Here is a 13,984-nt window from a genome sequence, read left to right on the forward strand (position 1 = left end):
AGTGTTTTATATTCCGTTGTATTTTTAGGTATGGTCCTGCATATTTTAAGAAATATTCTTCTTAAAAGATTTATTTATTTTTAAATTTAATTGTGGGAGTTTTTTTTTTAATTCTTCCTTTTATTTTTGTTTCTGTTTTATTTCTGTTACTCTTTTTCTAAGGGTGTTTCTTTTATTACTGTTATCCTTTTTCTAAGCAAAAGAACTTCCTATGGGTATAAAAATTATGAGAGATATTTTGCTTTGCAAATTTACACTATCAGTATTCTGAAAGTAGCAATATGTGGCAAAATTGGAATTAAGTGAATATACTCACACTTAGGGAAGCCATCATCCATCCCTGTTAACCTGTAATTATGAAAAGTATCACAACCAGTAATTAAAATGTCTCTTTTTAAATTGTTTCCGACTAGATTTTGCATTAGCATAATGTAATAATGGATAGTTAGGTTTCTATTCTTCCTCTAAAGCACTCAGTACAATTGCTTCACTTAATACCTACAATATAGTCTTCACTGAATAGGTGGATAAAGTATTATTCAAATATTTGTTCTTTGTGATTAGTTTCTTCCATAATTTCAAATGTCTTTATTTCCTAGTTCTAAAGAAAATGTGCTATAAGTCTTCCAAGACTTTCTCACATCTGATAGAAAAATGTATAAACATTTTTATCACTGCAATTATAATGTTGTGAACACTAATAAAAGCAATTACAATTAGGTTTTATAGTGCAGACAAAATATTAAATCAGTTATTTAATGGTACCTGTCATCTGAGGGAAAATAAAGAACCTTAGAACTTTTTGTCATGCAGCAAAACATAAAAATAAAGACTTCATGTAAATAACAAGCAACTTTTGCAATCTTGTATACTTTATTACTATATTATTATTATTATTATTATTATTATTATTATTATTATCATTATCATCATTATTATCATTATTATCATTATTATCATTATTATCATTATTTATTCAATTTTTATACCGCCCTTCTCCCGAAGGACTCAGGGCGGTGTACAGCCAAGATAAAACAAAATGATACAAAAATATACAATTTAAAATACAAATTAAAAAACTTATTATATAGGTGGCCTAAAAACTTTAAAAATATATAAAACTAAAAACCCCATTAAAATTAGTAGTAAATTTAGAACCAATAAAATTTAGGCCAGCCCCGCTGTATGCTAACTTAACACTACATTTCATTGGTCTTTTAGTCCAAGCATCACCCTGAAGAGATTAGGGGAAACTCTGAACAAAGTTTCATCAATATTTAATTATAATTTAACAAAAATTCTATGTCTTATTTGATAACCAATTTCTTGCCTAGGTTCTCTGTAAACTCTAAAAATGTTTTAACAATAGCTATATTTGTACAAGATATTTTTGTCTAGTGTTTTATCTAAAACCCATTCCCTGTGATTAGTTTATGTTTTAGTATGTCATACAAACCTAAGAGCTAGGTTTAATTCCATAACCCATATTTAACTTAAATATGTCAGGCCACACAGCAGATATTTTGCTGGAGGCATGAAGTCTAAATCTTTTAATTCTGACAAAATTAAAGAATATGTTCCACAATCTATCAGCAGAGATGTGATGTAATCTCATGCACATCTGACCAAAAGCAAACTATCTAATCTTTCAGAATTCAAGCTTGCTGTGTTCTTTTCTAAATGATCAATTTTAATTTCTTTCAAACTGAACCAAACTATTACAAAAGTTTATACATTCTTCCTTCTTTTGTTCGCTACAGAGGAAGAGTGCTTAAAGCCATAATGTGTTAGGATTCATGGAGGCTAAATTGCAGCTAACTAAAACCTTAAGAAATGACTATAGAGCTGTGCGGAATCCATATTTCTACAGAATAACAGTACAACAGACTTTGGCCTTGGATTTAAGTAGCAGCTTTACAGTACTTATAGGAGCCTCAGTTCCATTCTTTCAGACAACAATAGATTCCTGATTTTAGTTGTGAATATATGAATATTATTGTAATTTGTGACTTAATGGGGGAACTGAAAGTTTTTATGTAAATATATCTGAGGAGGATGAGTGAGGAGCTGTGCCTTCACCAAGGAAAGGGAACCTGTGGTTCTGCAGTTGTTGCTAACTACAGCTTTTAGCATTGGCCATGGCATGACTGCATGGAGCTGTAATTCAGCAACCAAAGACCACAATTTCCTCACACTCTTGGATAAACATTTTGGTAACAAAACATCTCCAGGACAATATAAACATTATTATTTATAGACTGTGGTGATACTTTAAATGCATGACATTATCATTTCTTATCTTTACAATACAGAAGTGAGAGGCAACATAAAAGTGGACTTGAGAAGCTTCCATCTGTATTCCATGAGAATTCACACTTTGAAGCACAGTGTGATGATAATGTGGCAACCCAAAGCCAACTGATCTCTGGTTTTATACCAGTGACCTAAAGAAATTAATATGTGATTTCCACAGTTCTGTAGATAACAGACTGATCTATGGACTGGCAATGGTTTTGAAGGGTCTTCAAAGAAAATCCTAAAGCCTTTTATAGATTTTAATCATTTTTCTCAGCTATCCTATTTACCTGTAAGATTGGTTATTCTCGGTAAACTGTAACTTCTAGGCCACAATTTCATTTTTGATTAATGAAATGGTCTTGCTGTGACAAAATTCAAAGCATCGTAATGAAATGTAACATTATATTTTTTATGGCATGCTCTGCATCCCCCCCCCCATAGGTTTATGGAGATTTTCAATCATCCAGATGATGGTTGTTTGTCCCAAAGGTGCTTTTTCAAGAGGCAAGTGGATTTTCTGGTTTTTCTTTGAAGATATTTCACTTTTCATCCAAGAAGCTTCTTCAGGGGAAACGTCTTCAAAGAAAAACCAGAAAGTCCAGTTGCCTCTTTAAAAAAAACAACTTTGGATTCCCCATAGGTTATCTTTTCTGAAGTTTTTTTTTCTTCATTTAGATGAGTTGAAAAACAAAAGATAACCTCGCCGAAGAGTGTAATTGTTTGTCAAGGATTCGGTGTCCCTCGGGTGCTTTTTGAGCGGTAAAAATCAGCCTTGAAACTTAAGGAGGCCAAGCTGAGGGATGAATATCCTTCACTCACCCAGCCCCCGGCAGGCGAAAACCGAGACTAAGTTGCATTTGGCCTATTCGCCGGCAGGGGGCAGCATTGCCACATAACCTATACCTAAGCGGTGCATATAAGCAGGAGCCAATCAATGGGGCGGAACGAGTGCAGCGCGTGCCACGCTCTTGCGCGGCTCCTGTGCTCGGCATTGCCGACAGGGGCGCACCAACCACTTTGCTTTCGGCAATCGGATCGGGAGACGGAGTGCAGAGATCCGGCAATTTCAACCCGTCTTTGAGGGTTGGCGGATCCTTAGTTGTGCTGCAGCAGGCTAGCTCGACTTCTCTGGGAGAAATTCCCTTAGTTTGGAGAGGGGCTGTTAGAAACCACTAGCCCTGCCTGAGGCAGCCCTCTCCTACATTTTAAAGGCGCTACCCGGAGTCTGGCTCTTGCAAGAAGTAAATCATTTCCAATGGCGGGAGGTGGAAAGAAAGGAAGCGGGAACTGCCGGAAAAGGGCTCTTTCCCCCCCACCAAGCCGGAGCTCCTAATCCCCGTTGGGGCGAGGGGGAGCCCAGAGCGTGGCGGCCGTTGCCGAAGATGCCCGATTGCCTACGACGCTTTCAAGGCGGTGATTTGAGGAGGAAACGGGCCCTTTTTAGCTTGGAAAGCGCGGGGACTTGAACACGCGCAGCGGGACATTGTCGACTTTTTTCCCCCCCATTCCAAGTCAATGTAACATGTAACAGAATTTCTGGATAACGTATGTTTTTTTAAAAAAAAATTCCCCAAAATTGCTAGCGAAAACTAAGGCGTGAGGATGAGCGCACAAGCCTTCGCTTTTATGTAACGCTGAAAGGTGGTGGGGGGAGACAAGGGGGGGTAAACTCTCCTGGGCTGGGCTGGCAAGCCTACTGGTGTCAGACTCAGCAGGCATGCGGAAGCAGAAAATTGCAAAAAAGCAATCCGTGTGGCTGAGACGCCCGAAGGATGTTCAGGCTGGTGCTGCGTGCCTCCGATCCCAAGTAGTAAAAACGACTGAAACGCCGTTCGTGTTATTTGTGGGTTTTTTAAAAAAAAACCCAAAGAAAACTTACATTTGGAGTTTTTATTCTATTTGCTTATCGCCTGAATAGCTATGTGATTAAGCAACCGCGGCGTAACACGGTGTGGGCAACAGACGCAGCCGCTTGGCTTAACCACCGCTTTCCTTTTCTCCGTGTATGGCACGTTAACACGAGTCGGATCCAAACCGACATTATTTCTGTGCTGAAGCCGATTTCAGGAATGTGTGAAAGGCCACTGGAAGGCGATTGGGAGCCTGCAAATCTTTGCTCAGCGAGCAACAACTCTGCCGTCAACACACACACACCGTCCTCTTTTTACGGCTGCGCAGGGGGCCAAGGCAGGTTTTGAACCCCCGTCAAAGATCAATATGTATTATTTATATTATTTATTGCACAATCCCTGCAGCTCATAAACTGCCGAGAGCACCTGGCCCGCCGAGTTCTGAACCTAGTGAGACGCCTCTGGCAGCGCCTCTTAACCCGGCGGCGCGTCATTGCGCCCTAGGGCGAAAAAAACAAGTCACACCCCCTGCTTTCGAAGGACGAATCGGTTTGCCTGGCCGATCGCGATCCTTTCCCCCCCCCCAATCCAAAAAATCGGGACTCTCGGGAAAAGGACGCACCCGAAAAGGCCTTCCTATCGTTCCTTGATCCCCGCTTCGGAAAGCTCCAACCGCGGAAGCTTTGAGCTTCCCTAAAACAGCAGCCCTCGTTTGTGGGCGCGTGGGCGGGTTGTCTCTTTCCCTCCACCCCCCCCCCACCTCCGCGCGCACAGCTCATTCACACGGATCTGGCAGGCTACGTTCGCCCGAGCAGCTTTCCAATTGGCTCGACGCTCCGGGAGCCTGAAGGCAGGAAAATAAAGGATCGCGGCCAAGGCGGCGGTGATTGGCGAAGCTCTTCTCACATCACAGGTCTTTGGAATCGCCCTACAGCTGTTGCTGGAACGTCAGGACCTGTGACGTTGCACCCCCCTCCTATTACTGCTCTTCCAATGGGGGGTTGACCTCCCCCCCCTCTCTTTTTATCGGCCGTGATCTCCTTCATCTTTTCTTAGGAAGCGTGACAGACACCTTTGCATCTGTGCACGGCGCCTCGGCCACGTACCTTGCTCTCTTGCCATGCCTTTCAAGTCCTGCGTAGCAACGCTGAAAGAGGATTTGGATTTGCGCAGGTAGAATCCTTCGATTGCCGCGGTTTAACTTCTTTTAATACTCAGGCCATTGCACGATTGCGTACTGGAGATTTGACATAGCGGGGAAAAAAGTGAGTTATCTGTATTTTATTCTCTCCCCAAACAACCCCCCCCCCCGCATGTATGTGCCAGTTGGGAACTTTTTTTAAGTGAACTTAATGCTTAATTATGGCTTTTGTAAAAAAATTAAATAAAAATCCTTTAATAAAAGGTAACCGTTGCTATTAAAGTAGACAACTTTTGCCTAATGTTCTCTATTCTGCGCCGTTTATTTGCATTGTGCAAACGCTTTTTAAACTGCGTGATCTACTTGAATACAGTGGGTCCCTTACTTCTTCGTCTCGTCTGCTGTTTGGCGCTCAGCCCTGCCTACTAACTTGTTAAATCGGGTTGGGTAGGAATTCACCTTTCGGTGAATAAATGCGGAGAGCGAGAAAGTGGCCGAAGCGACTATTTTTAAATTGGGCTTATCTTTTCTATGTGAGAAGATGTGCCAGTGGTTTGACTAGCAGATTTTACCGACCGACTAAAAGGTCGGTCCAGTAAATAGTACTCCCAATTATTCGTATTATTACATTGCTCTTTCTACCGCCTGCAGCAACTATTTTTAAAAGAAATAAGTAATCGAAACATTTCAGCCAACTTCCCTCCCATTGTTTTTATGTTTAGCTTCATACCAGACATTTCTGTCGTCAGGATTACGATCTAATTATTCCCTGCGTCGCTAGAGGCCTGTCCTAAAACGCCTTGCATACCACCCCACCCCCGTCCCTTTCTTGCCAGTTAACCATCAGGGAGTCCACCGGAATATGATTTGGAGTTGGATGGCCGGGAATATTCTCATCTATCATAAATCAGAGACCTTATACATTCCTTGAGTGCTCTGGCCCAAGATGTCCCTTGCTTCAGTTGTGCTGAGAACAGAGAGTGGGTGGGTGGGGGAGAGCTGTGCCTAGAGGGGTGCTGAGCAATCCCTCTCCCCCATTCTTGTGTTACCTATTTGTTAGCTGACGTCGGTAAATCTGGGGTTTTTCTCAAATGTTCCCGACAGTACAACGCAAAGTAGCAAGTGCGCAACGATAGAGAGCTTGGTAACCCTCCCCCCTTTTCCCCCAGTTCCCTTTTTCCTACGAACTTCCCTGAGAATTTTACTCTTGGTTTCTACCTGGAAAAAAAATGCCCACCGTATGGTTTAGCCTCTGATTCTTTCCCCGACATTACTTGTCAGCCCCTTTGAGTCAAGATATTACACCGCGAGACGGGTGGAATAAATTTGACAAGTAAATCATTAAATAAGTAGGAGGAGGTGTTTGCATGGGACGAGACAACCGTTCCCTTACCCAACCACTAGCCAATATTCCCTTGCTGCTCCGATCGGCCAACCCCAGATGCAGATGCTAACTTTAGCAATTACCGCATAATTCAGGTTCAGAAAGGCTTTCAAGAAGGGACAAGTATCATTCCTCCACCCCCGCGAGACTGCTGTTTGTTGTACGGCTCCGCGCTATTGCAACGCTCGGTCTCCGCAGGGAGAGACCAAGAATGTTCGCAAGCTTTGGCTGCTGGCTCTGAGGACCACCCTTATTCGAGGATCCCTGGTTGACGATTAAAGATCGGGCCCTCTTTAAGAGCTCCCCCGCCGCCGCCGCCGCCGCCCCCCATCGCTGGCAGATTTTCCGAGCAGATGCTTCCAGGAAGTTCCTGCAGATTTCCCCCGTATTCAGACTTTCACCTTTCCTCCCCTTGCACTGGGAATAGCTTTTAGGGGAGGGGGGAGAGAAAGAGGGAGGGAGACAGGAACTTTAGGAAAAGCTCTGCGAAAAGCAGCTGTTTAAAGAAAGGGGCGTGTCGCAAAGCGAGAGAAGAAGCGTCCATATGTAGATGAGAGGGGCGTGGGAGTGATTCGGAGCCCCGGAAGAGCCAAGGGGAAAAAAAAAGCCCATATAAAAAAGTACTTGGGAACGGTTTTCCGACCAGAACTAGCAAATAGCCTAGAGGCGGAAGGGCGATCGGGAGCAGCTCTCGGGAGAAGAGCGAATCAGGCTGGCTGGCGGACGCACCGCGGGCCACGGGACATGGCTCCATAAATAACTCCAAACCTGGCTGCTCCTCCACAACTGCGCGTAGGTGGACATTCGTCTCTCTCTCTCCCTCCTTCTCTTCTTTCTTGCCAGTCCTTCAGTGCTTCTTCCACGCCGACCCTTAGCAAGGCGGCTCGGTCACGTACACACACACACACAATACTGGCAGATGGTTGAGAGAAAGCCCGGTGGATGAGTGGGAGGGGGATGGTTAAAATATTTGTGCCCCTGGTCAACCTGGGGGTGGCGGAGGCGGCGGGGGCTTCGTTTCGTGCGCTTTGAAAACTCGGGGGAGTTCGATGAATAGGAGGGGGCGGAGAAAAGCGACTGCGATCCTCCAGGCTTGAGGATCGCAGCTATAATTCAGTTTGCTTTTGCATTTCTTTCACCCTCCCTCCCTCCTATCCACCCCCCACCCCCACCCGCTAGGAGCGAAGGAAGAAGACGCTTTGAAAAGGAAAAACAGTGCCTTTTGTCCATTAGTTCTGCCTGCATCGTTTAAACTCCCCTCCACGCGCACATCGTCTCCACACCATCCTATAAATTAAGCTGGACCATGGCAGACGACGAAAACGGTTTTGGCAGCGGCGGCAGCACCACCACCACCAGCACCTCGAACGAGGTCCCTCCGGAGCCCTGCAGGGACAGTTGCGAGAACAGCCGCTGCAATGTGCTGACTTGGGAGCAAGTGCAGCGCTTGGATCGTATCCTGAGTGAAACCATCCCGATTCACGGCCGGGGTAACTTCCCCACTCTGGAAATGCAGCCGCGACAGATCGTGAAGGTGGTGAGGAGCCGCCTGGAGGAGCAAGGCATCGGCGTGCGCGATGTCCGGCTCAACGGCTCGGCGGCCAGCCACATCTTGCACCAGGATAGCGGCCTGGGCTACAAGGACTTGGACCTCATCTTCTGCGCCGATTTGAAAGGCGAGGCGGAGTTCCAGAGAGTCAAAGACGTGGTCCTGGATTGCCTCTTGGATTTCTTGCCGGACGGGGTTAACAAGGAGAAGATCACGCCGCTCACCCTGAAGGTAAATTAAATGGAATGCGCTCTCCGTCCCAGCAGGTGGCTGCTTTAGACAGACGAAGGGCGAGTCTAGAATAAAAGAGACACGCATCAAGTTTGCATTGGAAAATGCCGATGACAGCTCCGTGAGGATTAGACGCATCAATTCGCTCTGTGTCTCCCTCTCTGCTTATTGCCAGCACATCTTTTAATTGGCTTCCTCGCAACTATTAATTCTCCTTTGCTTTGGAAGAGCAGGGAGATCTGTGTGCTTTAATTATAGCCCTGGTCTCTAGCTGAATTAAACCAAAGTATCTGAGCTTGTTTAGAGGCTCCTGGTTTTTCCGTGGGTTAAATTGTTTTAATTACAGTTATTTGTTTTCTTCCTTGAGTTGTGGATGGGCCCCGCTAGAGGGAAACAGTGTTCCTCCATTTCCCTGCCCTTCAGATGGAATAGAGAGGCTGAGCCCATTATGCCCCAGGGCTGCAGAAACATTAGGTTTGGGATTAAGGATTTTGAGAGCCTAGTCTCTTACCATGATCTATCACTTATTGCTTGTATGTACATTGTGAGTTTATACACCGGAGACAAATTCCTTGTGTGTCCAATCACACTTGGCCAATAAAGCCTATTCTATTCTATTCTATTCTATTCTATTCTATTCTATTCTATTCTATTCTATTCTATTCTATTCTATTCTATTCTATTCTATTCTATTCTTGTAAGAAATGCTCACTCATTGGCACTACATTAAGCTTAATTATTTTTTGCGACACTCAAGAAGTTCACTGAAGCCAATTGGCCTTTTGAAAGAAGTTGGGAATCATCCAAAAACTTTAAGTTATTACTCTGCAGGAATTATCTTGGTTTGGAGGGCAGCGCATAAGCTTAAATTTTATTTAGAAATTTTCGAGTTTCTCCAAAAGGTAAAACATTTTTTAATATATTTTAAAGATGTAAAAAATGAGAGCTAGTGTGTTATCTCCTTAATTTTTACCATAATTAAATTGCAATTTTCTAAAGTAATTCTATTGCTGTTACTTTGTGTGCACTTTTATTACATCTCTGAAGGAAAAGACTAAATAAAACCCTTACATAGAACATTCCTTTTGTGCATTTATCATAGCATGAGTTCCCACCCCCTCCCCTCACTGGTCTTTAACTGCTTGCCTTTCTGCAGAGCACATACTAAGTCTGTCCGCATTGTCTCTTCCTTATGCCTGAGCTCTGGGGATGACAGGGTAAAGTTGGGATCAAATGCAAATGAAAGCTCTGAAGAGGAAGTGCTGCTACTGGTTTCCTGACCTTTTCTTCTCTTCTTCTCCTTTTTTTTTTTTTTTTTTTTTGGGGTGATGGGGGTTATTTGTTTCAAATTGCAGGAAGCCTACGTACAGAAAATGGTGAAAGTCTGCAACGATTCAGACCGATGGAGCCTCATCTCCTTATCCAACAACAGTGGCAAAAATGTGGAGCTCAAATTTGTGGACTCTCTGAGGAGGCAGTTTGAGTTCAGCGTAGATTCTTTCCAGATCAAGCTGGACTCTCTCCTTCTTTTTTATGAATGTTCTGAAAATCCAATGACTGAAACGTTTCACCCGACTATAATTGGGGAGAGCGTCTATGGGGATTTCCAAGAAGCCTTTGACCACCTTTGTAACAAGACGATCGCAACTAGAAATCCAGAAGAGATCAGGGGAGGTGGCCTCCTTAAATATTGCAACCTCCTAGTGAGAGGCTTCAGGGCTGCCTCTGAATCTGAGATTAAGTCCCTCCAGAGATATATGTGCTCAAGGTTTTTTATTGATTTCTCAGACATTGGAGAACAGCAGCGCAAGCTGGAGTCCTACTTGCAGAACCACTTTGTGGGACTCGAGGACCGCAAGTATGACTATCTCATGACCCTTCATGGGGTGGTGAATGAGAGCACAGTGTGCCTGATGGGACACGAAAGGCGACAGACGTTAAATCTTATCACCATGCTGGCCATCCGGGTGCTGGCTGAGCAAAATATCATCCCCAACGTGGCCAATGTCACTTGCTACTACCAGCCAGCCCCTTACGTAGCTGATGCTAACTTCAGCAATTACTATATTGCTCAGGTTCAGCCCATGTTCCCCTGTCAGCAGCACACTTATTCTACTTGGTTGCCCTGTAACTAACCGGTTTTGATAGACTTGAGGGAACTAACCGGTTTTAAGAGACTTGGGGAAGCAAATAAAAGAGGAGAGTGGCTCTCCTCTTTTAAAAGTGGGGAGTGCAACATGGTTTGCTCTACCTTTTTTTTTTTTTTTTGCTGGAGGAAAGTTCTTCTGGTTCTTCTCTCTTGCGTTAAATGAGTAGGAAAAGAACCAAAAGCTATTGGATTCCACCCCAAAGTATGCAACCTGTCTTGAAGAGCAACTAGATCGCCTTGAAATAAACCTAGGAGAAATGGTTGATGACAATATGGGTTGGCAATGCTTGCTCCCATAGCTATGGCAGAGCAAAAGTTGGGAAACCCGCCTTGATGATGATTATTATTTTTTTTAAAAAAATGGAATTTGAACATTGAAATGAAAAAGGAACCTGAGAAGAAGAAGAAAAAAAAAAGGCTAAATATGCTTTCAGGAATTAAAAGTTAGATGCAAAAATATACAGATACATTGGAATAAGGTGTATTTTGGAATTCTCTCTTTGGAGCATGCATTAATTATGCTGCCCAGCAAGGGTTGCCACAGAATGTATAGCTTGCTTGAATAGAATGCTTTAAGAGAAATTGCTTGCTCAAAAAAAAGAAAAGGAGAGATAGAGGCTGAAAGAAGGGTGGGGGTGGGAAGGATTATGGCAAATTTCATTATTTCCAGCTGTGTGCATGCTTCACATTTTTTAAAAAAATGTGGAAAGCAAGAAAGCCAGCTGCAGCAAGCTTCATATGCTTTAGGACCAAAGATAAATTCTCCTAGTTAAGACGGGATATGGTAGATTATGAAATATAAATATATATATTTGTATACAAAAATTTTAAACAAAAGTGCCTGATGTCTTCAGAGAATTTGAAGTGAGAAAAAAATATAGTTTTGTGGTCTAATCTTGCATTTTGTTTTTTTTTATCAGGGACACAAGAAACTTTAAAAAAAATAAGCTTGTGAATAAATGGTGGAGGATATTCCTATTTGTTTTCCTTGCAAATACCTATATAAAGGTTATATTGTTGGTGTTCTGCAATCTTTGGTACACAATGTATGTGTATGTTTATTGTTTTGTGTGTGTGTGTGTGTAACATGTTATATGTATATATTCACATGTTTTAAACATGGTTGGGAAATGTAGCAAATGTTAAGGAATGTTTTAAATGAGATATAGTGTGCGTGTTCCAGTCTGCAACAGGATATAATCATTGTGAGGCACTTTGCAGAGATTCCCATACCTGAAAAATCTAGATACACAAATTAGTCCTATATAAAATAGGAATCCAATGATAAAAGTAATTAATTGGCCTATTTGTGAGCCAGAGGGTTTTGTAATTGGACAAAAACTTCTGAACTCTGTAATTATTGTATCTTAAGGTTGTTTTAATGTTCAGCTTAGAAATTCCTACATATTTTTGTGATGGAGCAAGACACCAACTGGAATGTGGCTCAAACAGGTGGCTCCCCTAATCCCCAGATACTGTTTTACTTGGTAATTTAAATACTTATGATTAATATTTCTTTTGAAAAGCAGAATGCACTATGCATTGCACGACCACTATAACTTAGCAAATGTGAAATGAACCCTTCGTGTTGCACGTTTGTTTGCGTGTATGTGTCTTTCCACACATACATACGCTATCAAACATCTTCAATTTGATTGCAACACTCTATTCTGCAGCTTAATATTGTGTCTTATTTAAAAGGAATCGTTTTTGCTTTCTCGAAGAATCAACTTACTTCATGTTCTTCCATCCCCTTTGCGTTGATTATCATACAGAAGAGTCATGACTGTTTTTCTTTTTCCTCCAGCCACTGGTTTTTAAAAGGGAATGAAATCTAACTGTAACGTTCAAATAGAGAATTAAGAGATCTTTAAGTCAATTAATGAAGGAACTTAACGTTTGGATTTAAGGCTCGGATGCTTTATGAATTGTGTTGGAGCCTGGCTTGCCTGCTTTCCCCCATTTTTAATGATTTGACGTTTCTAGTACTGATGGAGGAAGGCCACCAACCCTTGTAGAAGGCCACCAACCCTTGTAGAATCAAATATTATTTAGGTGCATCCCTATCAATGATAAAATATTGATGAAATATTTATAACATAAGGATTAGTAAATTGCTAATCAGACAATCTGTCCTTGACCCCTCTAAAGCTACTCACAATCTTATTTCCTCTACTAGCTTTTAAATTATGAAAGAATAATTTTGTGTTAGTTGAACAGGATTCCCCGTGTGTTTACATTACTCAAAAGTTTGTCCCCCTCAGTGAATCCTGTGGAGAGACCATCGTTTGTTCTGTCTTGAAAGCACACTCTGCTTGCCTTTGCTCCTTCTGATGCCTGATAGGTGTGACCTTTTTAAAAGCTTATTTCAATTAGCGCTTAGTTATAAACCAATGTTAACCCAGTCTCATCTGTGGAGAATGAAAAGAGAGGTAAAATTTTGCATTTGGTAAAAACAACCAGACATTCACTTATTGTCTGTCTTTACTCCTGTGACCATCCAGAACAGAATAATGAATGAATCCAACCCAGGGTAGGAGTTTTGGGGTGGGGGGGCAGACAGGTCAGGGAAGCCTGCTGCAACTGTTCAAGTTTGTTCCTGGTGGAAACTGAACTGAAGGCTGGGGAAATGGGATCAGCTGGTAATGTGGTTTTATCTTCCTTACTGCAGATACTTTGCTGCAAAGAAATGAGTCACATCCACTCTTAGCAAGGGGTTGGGGATCACTGGCAGGACCTCAGCTATAAAATGCTGATAGTATATAGCATATTTTCCTTCGGAGTAGTTTTTTCATTTTTTAAAAAAATCCTTATTAGTCCAGGCATTATAGGTCCCCCCAGCCCACACTCTGTACCATATTCCATAGTGCAGAGTTTAGTTGCTCTTTACAGCAGGGGTCTCCAACTTTGGTCCCTTTAAGCCTTGTGGACTTCAACTCCCAGAGTTCCTCAGCCAGCTTTGCTGGCTGAGGGACTCTGGGAGTTGAAGTCCACGAGTCTTAAAGGGACCAAGGTTGGAGACCCCTGCTTTACAGCAAATGGATGTGGTAAAAGTCTGGCAATTATTCCCCCTCCCCGCCCTTCAAAGGCTCAGTAGTTTTGATTAGCCTACAGACACATCCACACATTTATACTTAGGGTGGGGACTTGTAATTGGTGGGGATTTTTATTAGAAAGTGTCTGATGCTACTGACTGCTGGTCAAACAACTTAAAATTGGTATTTTCAAAATCATTTAGTTTTTGTGGGCGCATACATAGCTCTTTCTAGGGTTTGGCAATGCCCACCTTCCTTTTTCAATGTTGATGGATTAGTAGTTTGAGCAGGAAATGCTTCATACTTTTTAGGGTCCTGTGCTATTTCTTCAGTAGATTTTAAAAAGT

General features: G+C 42.5%; 1 protein-coding gene across 3 annotated transcripts; it reads left to right on the forward strand.

The window, feature by feature from the left end:
• The first annotated feature begins 4,765 nt into the window (after positions 1 to 4,765).
• TENT5A (terminal nucleotidyltransferase 5A) lies at positions 4,766 to 12,602 on the forward strand. Of its 3 annotated transcripts, none has more exons than XM_058175931.1 (3): positions 4,766 to 5,413; positions 7,853 to 8,453; positions 9,809 to 12,602. In XM_058175931.1, the coding sequence occupies exons 2-3, from the start codon at positions 7,980 to 7,982 to the stop codon at positions 10,586 to 10,588; spliced, it is 1,254 nt and encodes a 417-aa protein (XP_058031914.1). In that variant the 5' UTR covers positions 4,766 to 5,413; positions 7,853 to 7,979; the 3' UTR covers positions 10,589 to 12,602. The 3 variants fall into 3 exon arrangements, with proteins under 3 accessions (XP_058031914.1, XP_058031933.1, XP_058031923.1); XM_058175950.1 differs by having other exon boundaries at positions 4,766 to 5,321; XM_058175940.1 differs by lacking the exon at positions 4,766 to 5,413 and adding an exon at positions 7,255 to 7,465.
• Positions 12,603 to 13,984: the final 1,382 nt, after the last annotated feature.

Source organism: Ahaetulla prasina, chromosome 1 (genome assembly GCF_028640845.1).
Source record: "Ahaetulla prasina isolate Xishuangbanna chromosome 1, ASM2864084v1, whole genome shotgun sequence".
In the NCBI taxonomy this organism is placed as follows: domain Eukaryota; kingdom Metazoa; phylum Chordata; class Lepidosauria; order Squamata; family Colubridae; genus Ahaetulla; species Ahaetulla prasina.

Bases quoted from the DNA above. Each gene is read 5' to 3' on its own strand.
- TENT5A (XM_058175931.1), top strand. From the start codon at position 7,980: ATGGCAGACGACGAAAACGGTTTTGGCAGCGGCGGCAGCACCACCACC. The intron at 8,454-9,808 runs GTAAATTAAATG...TTCAAATTGCAG, and splicing joins TCACGCCGCTCACCCTGAAG to GAAGCCTACGTACAGAAAAT.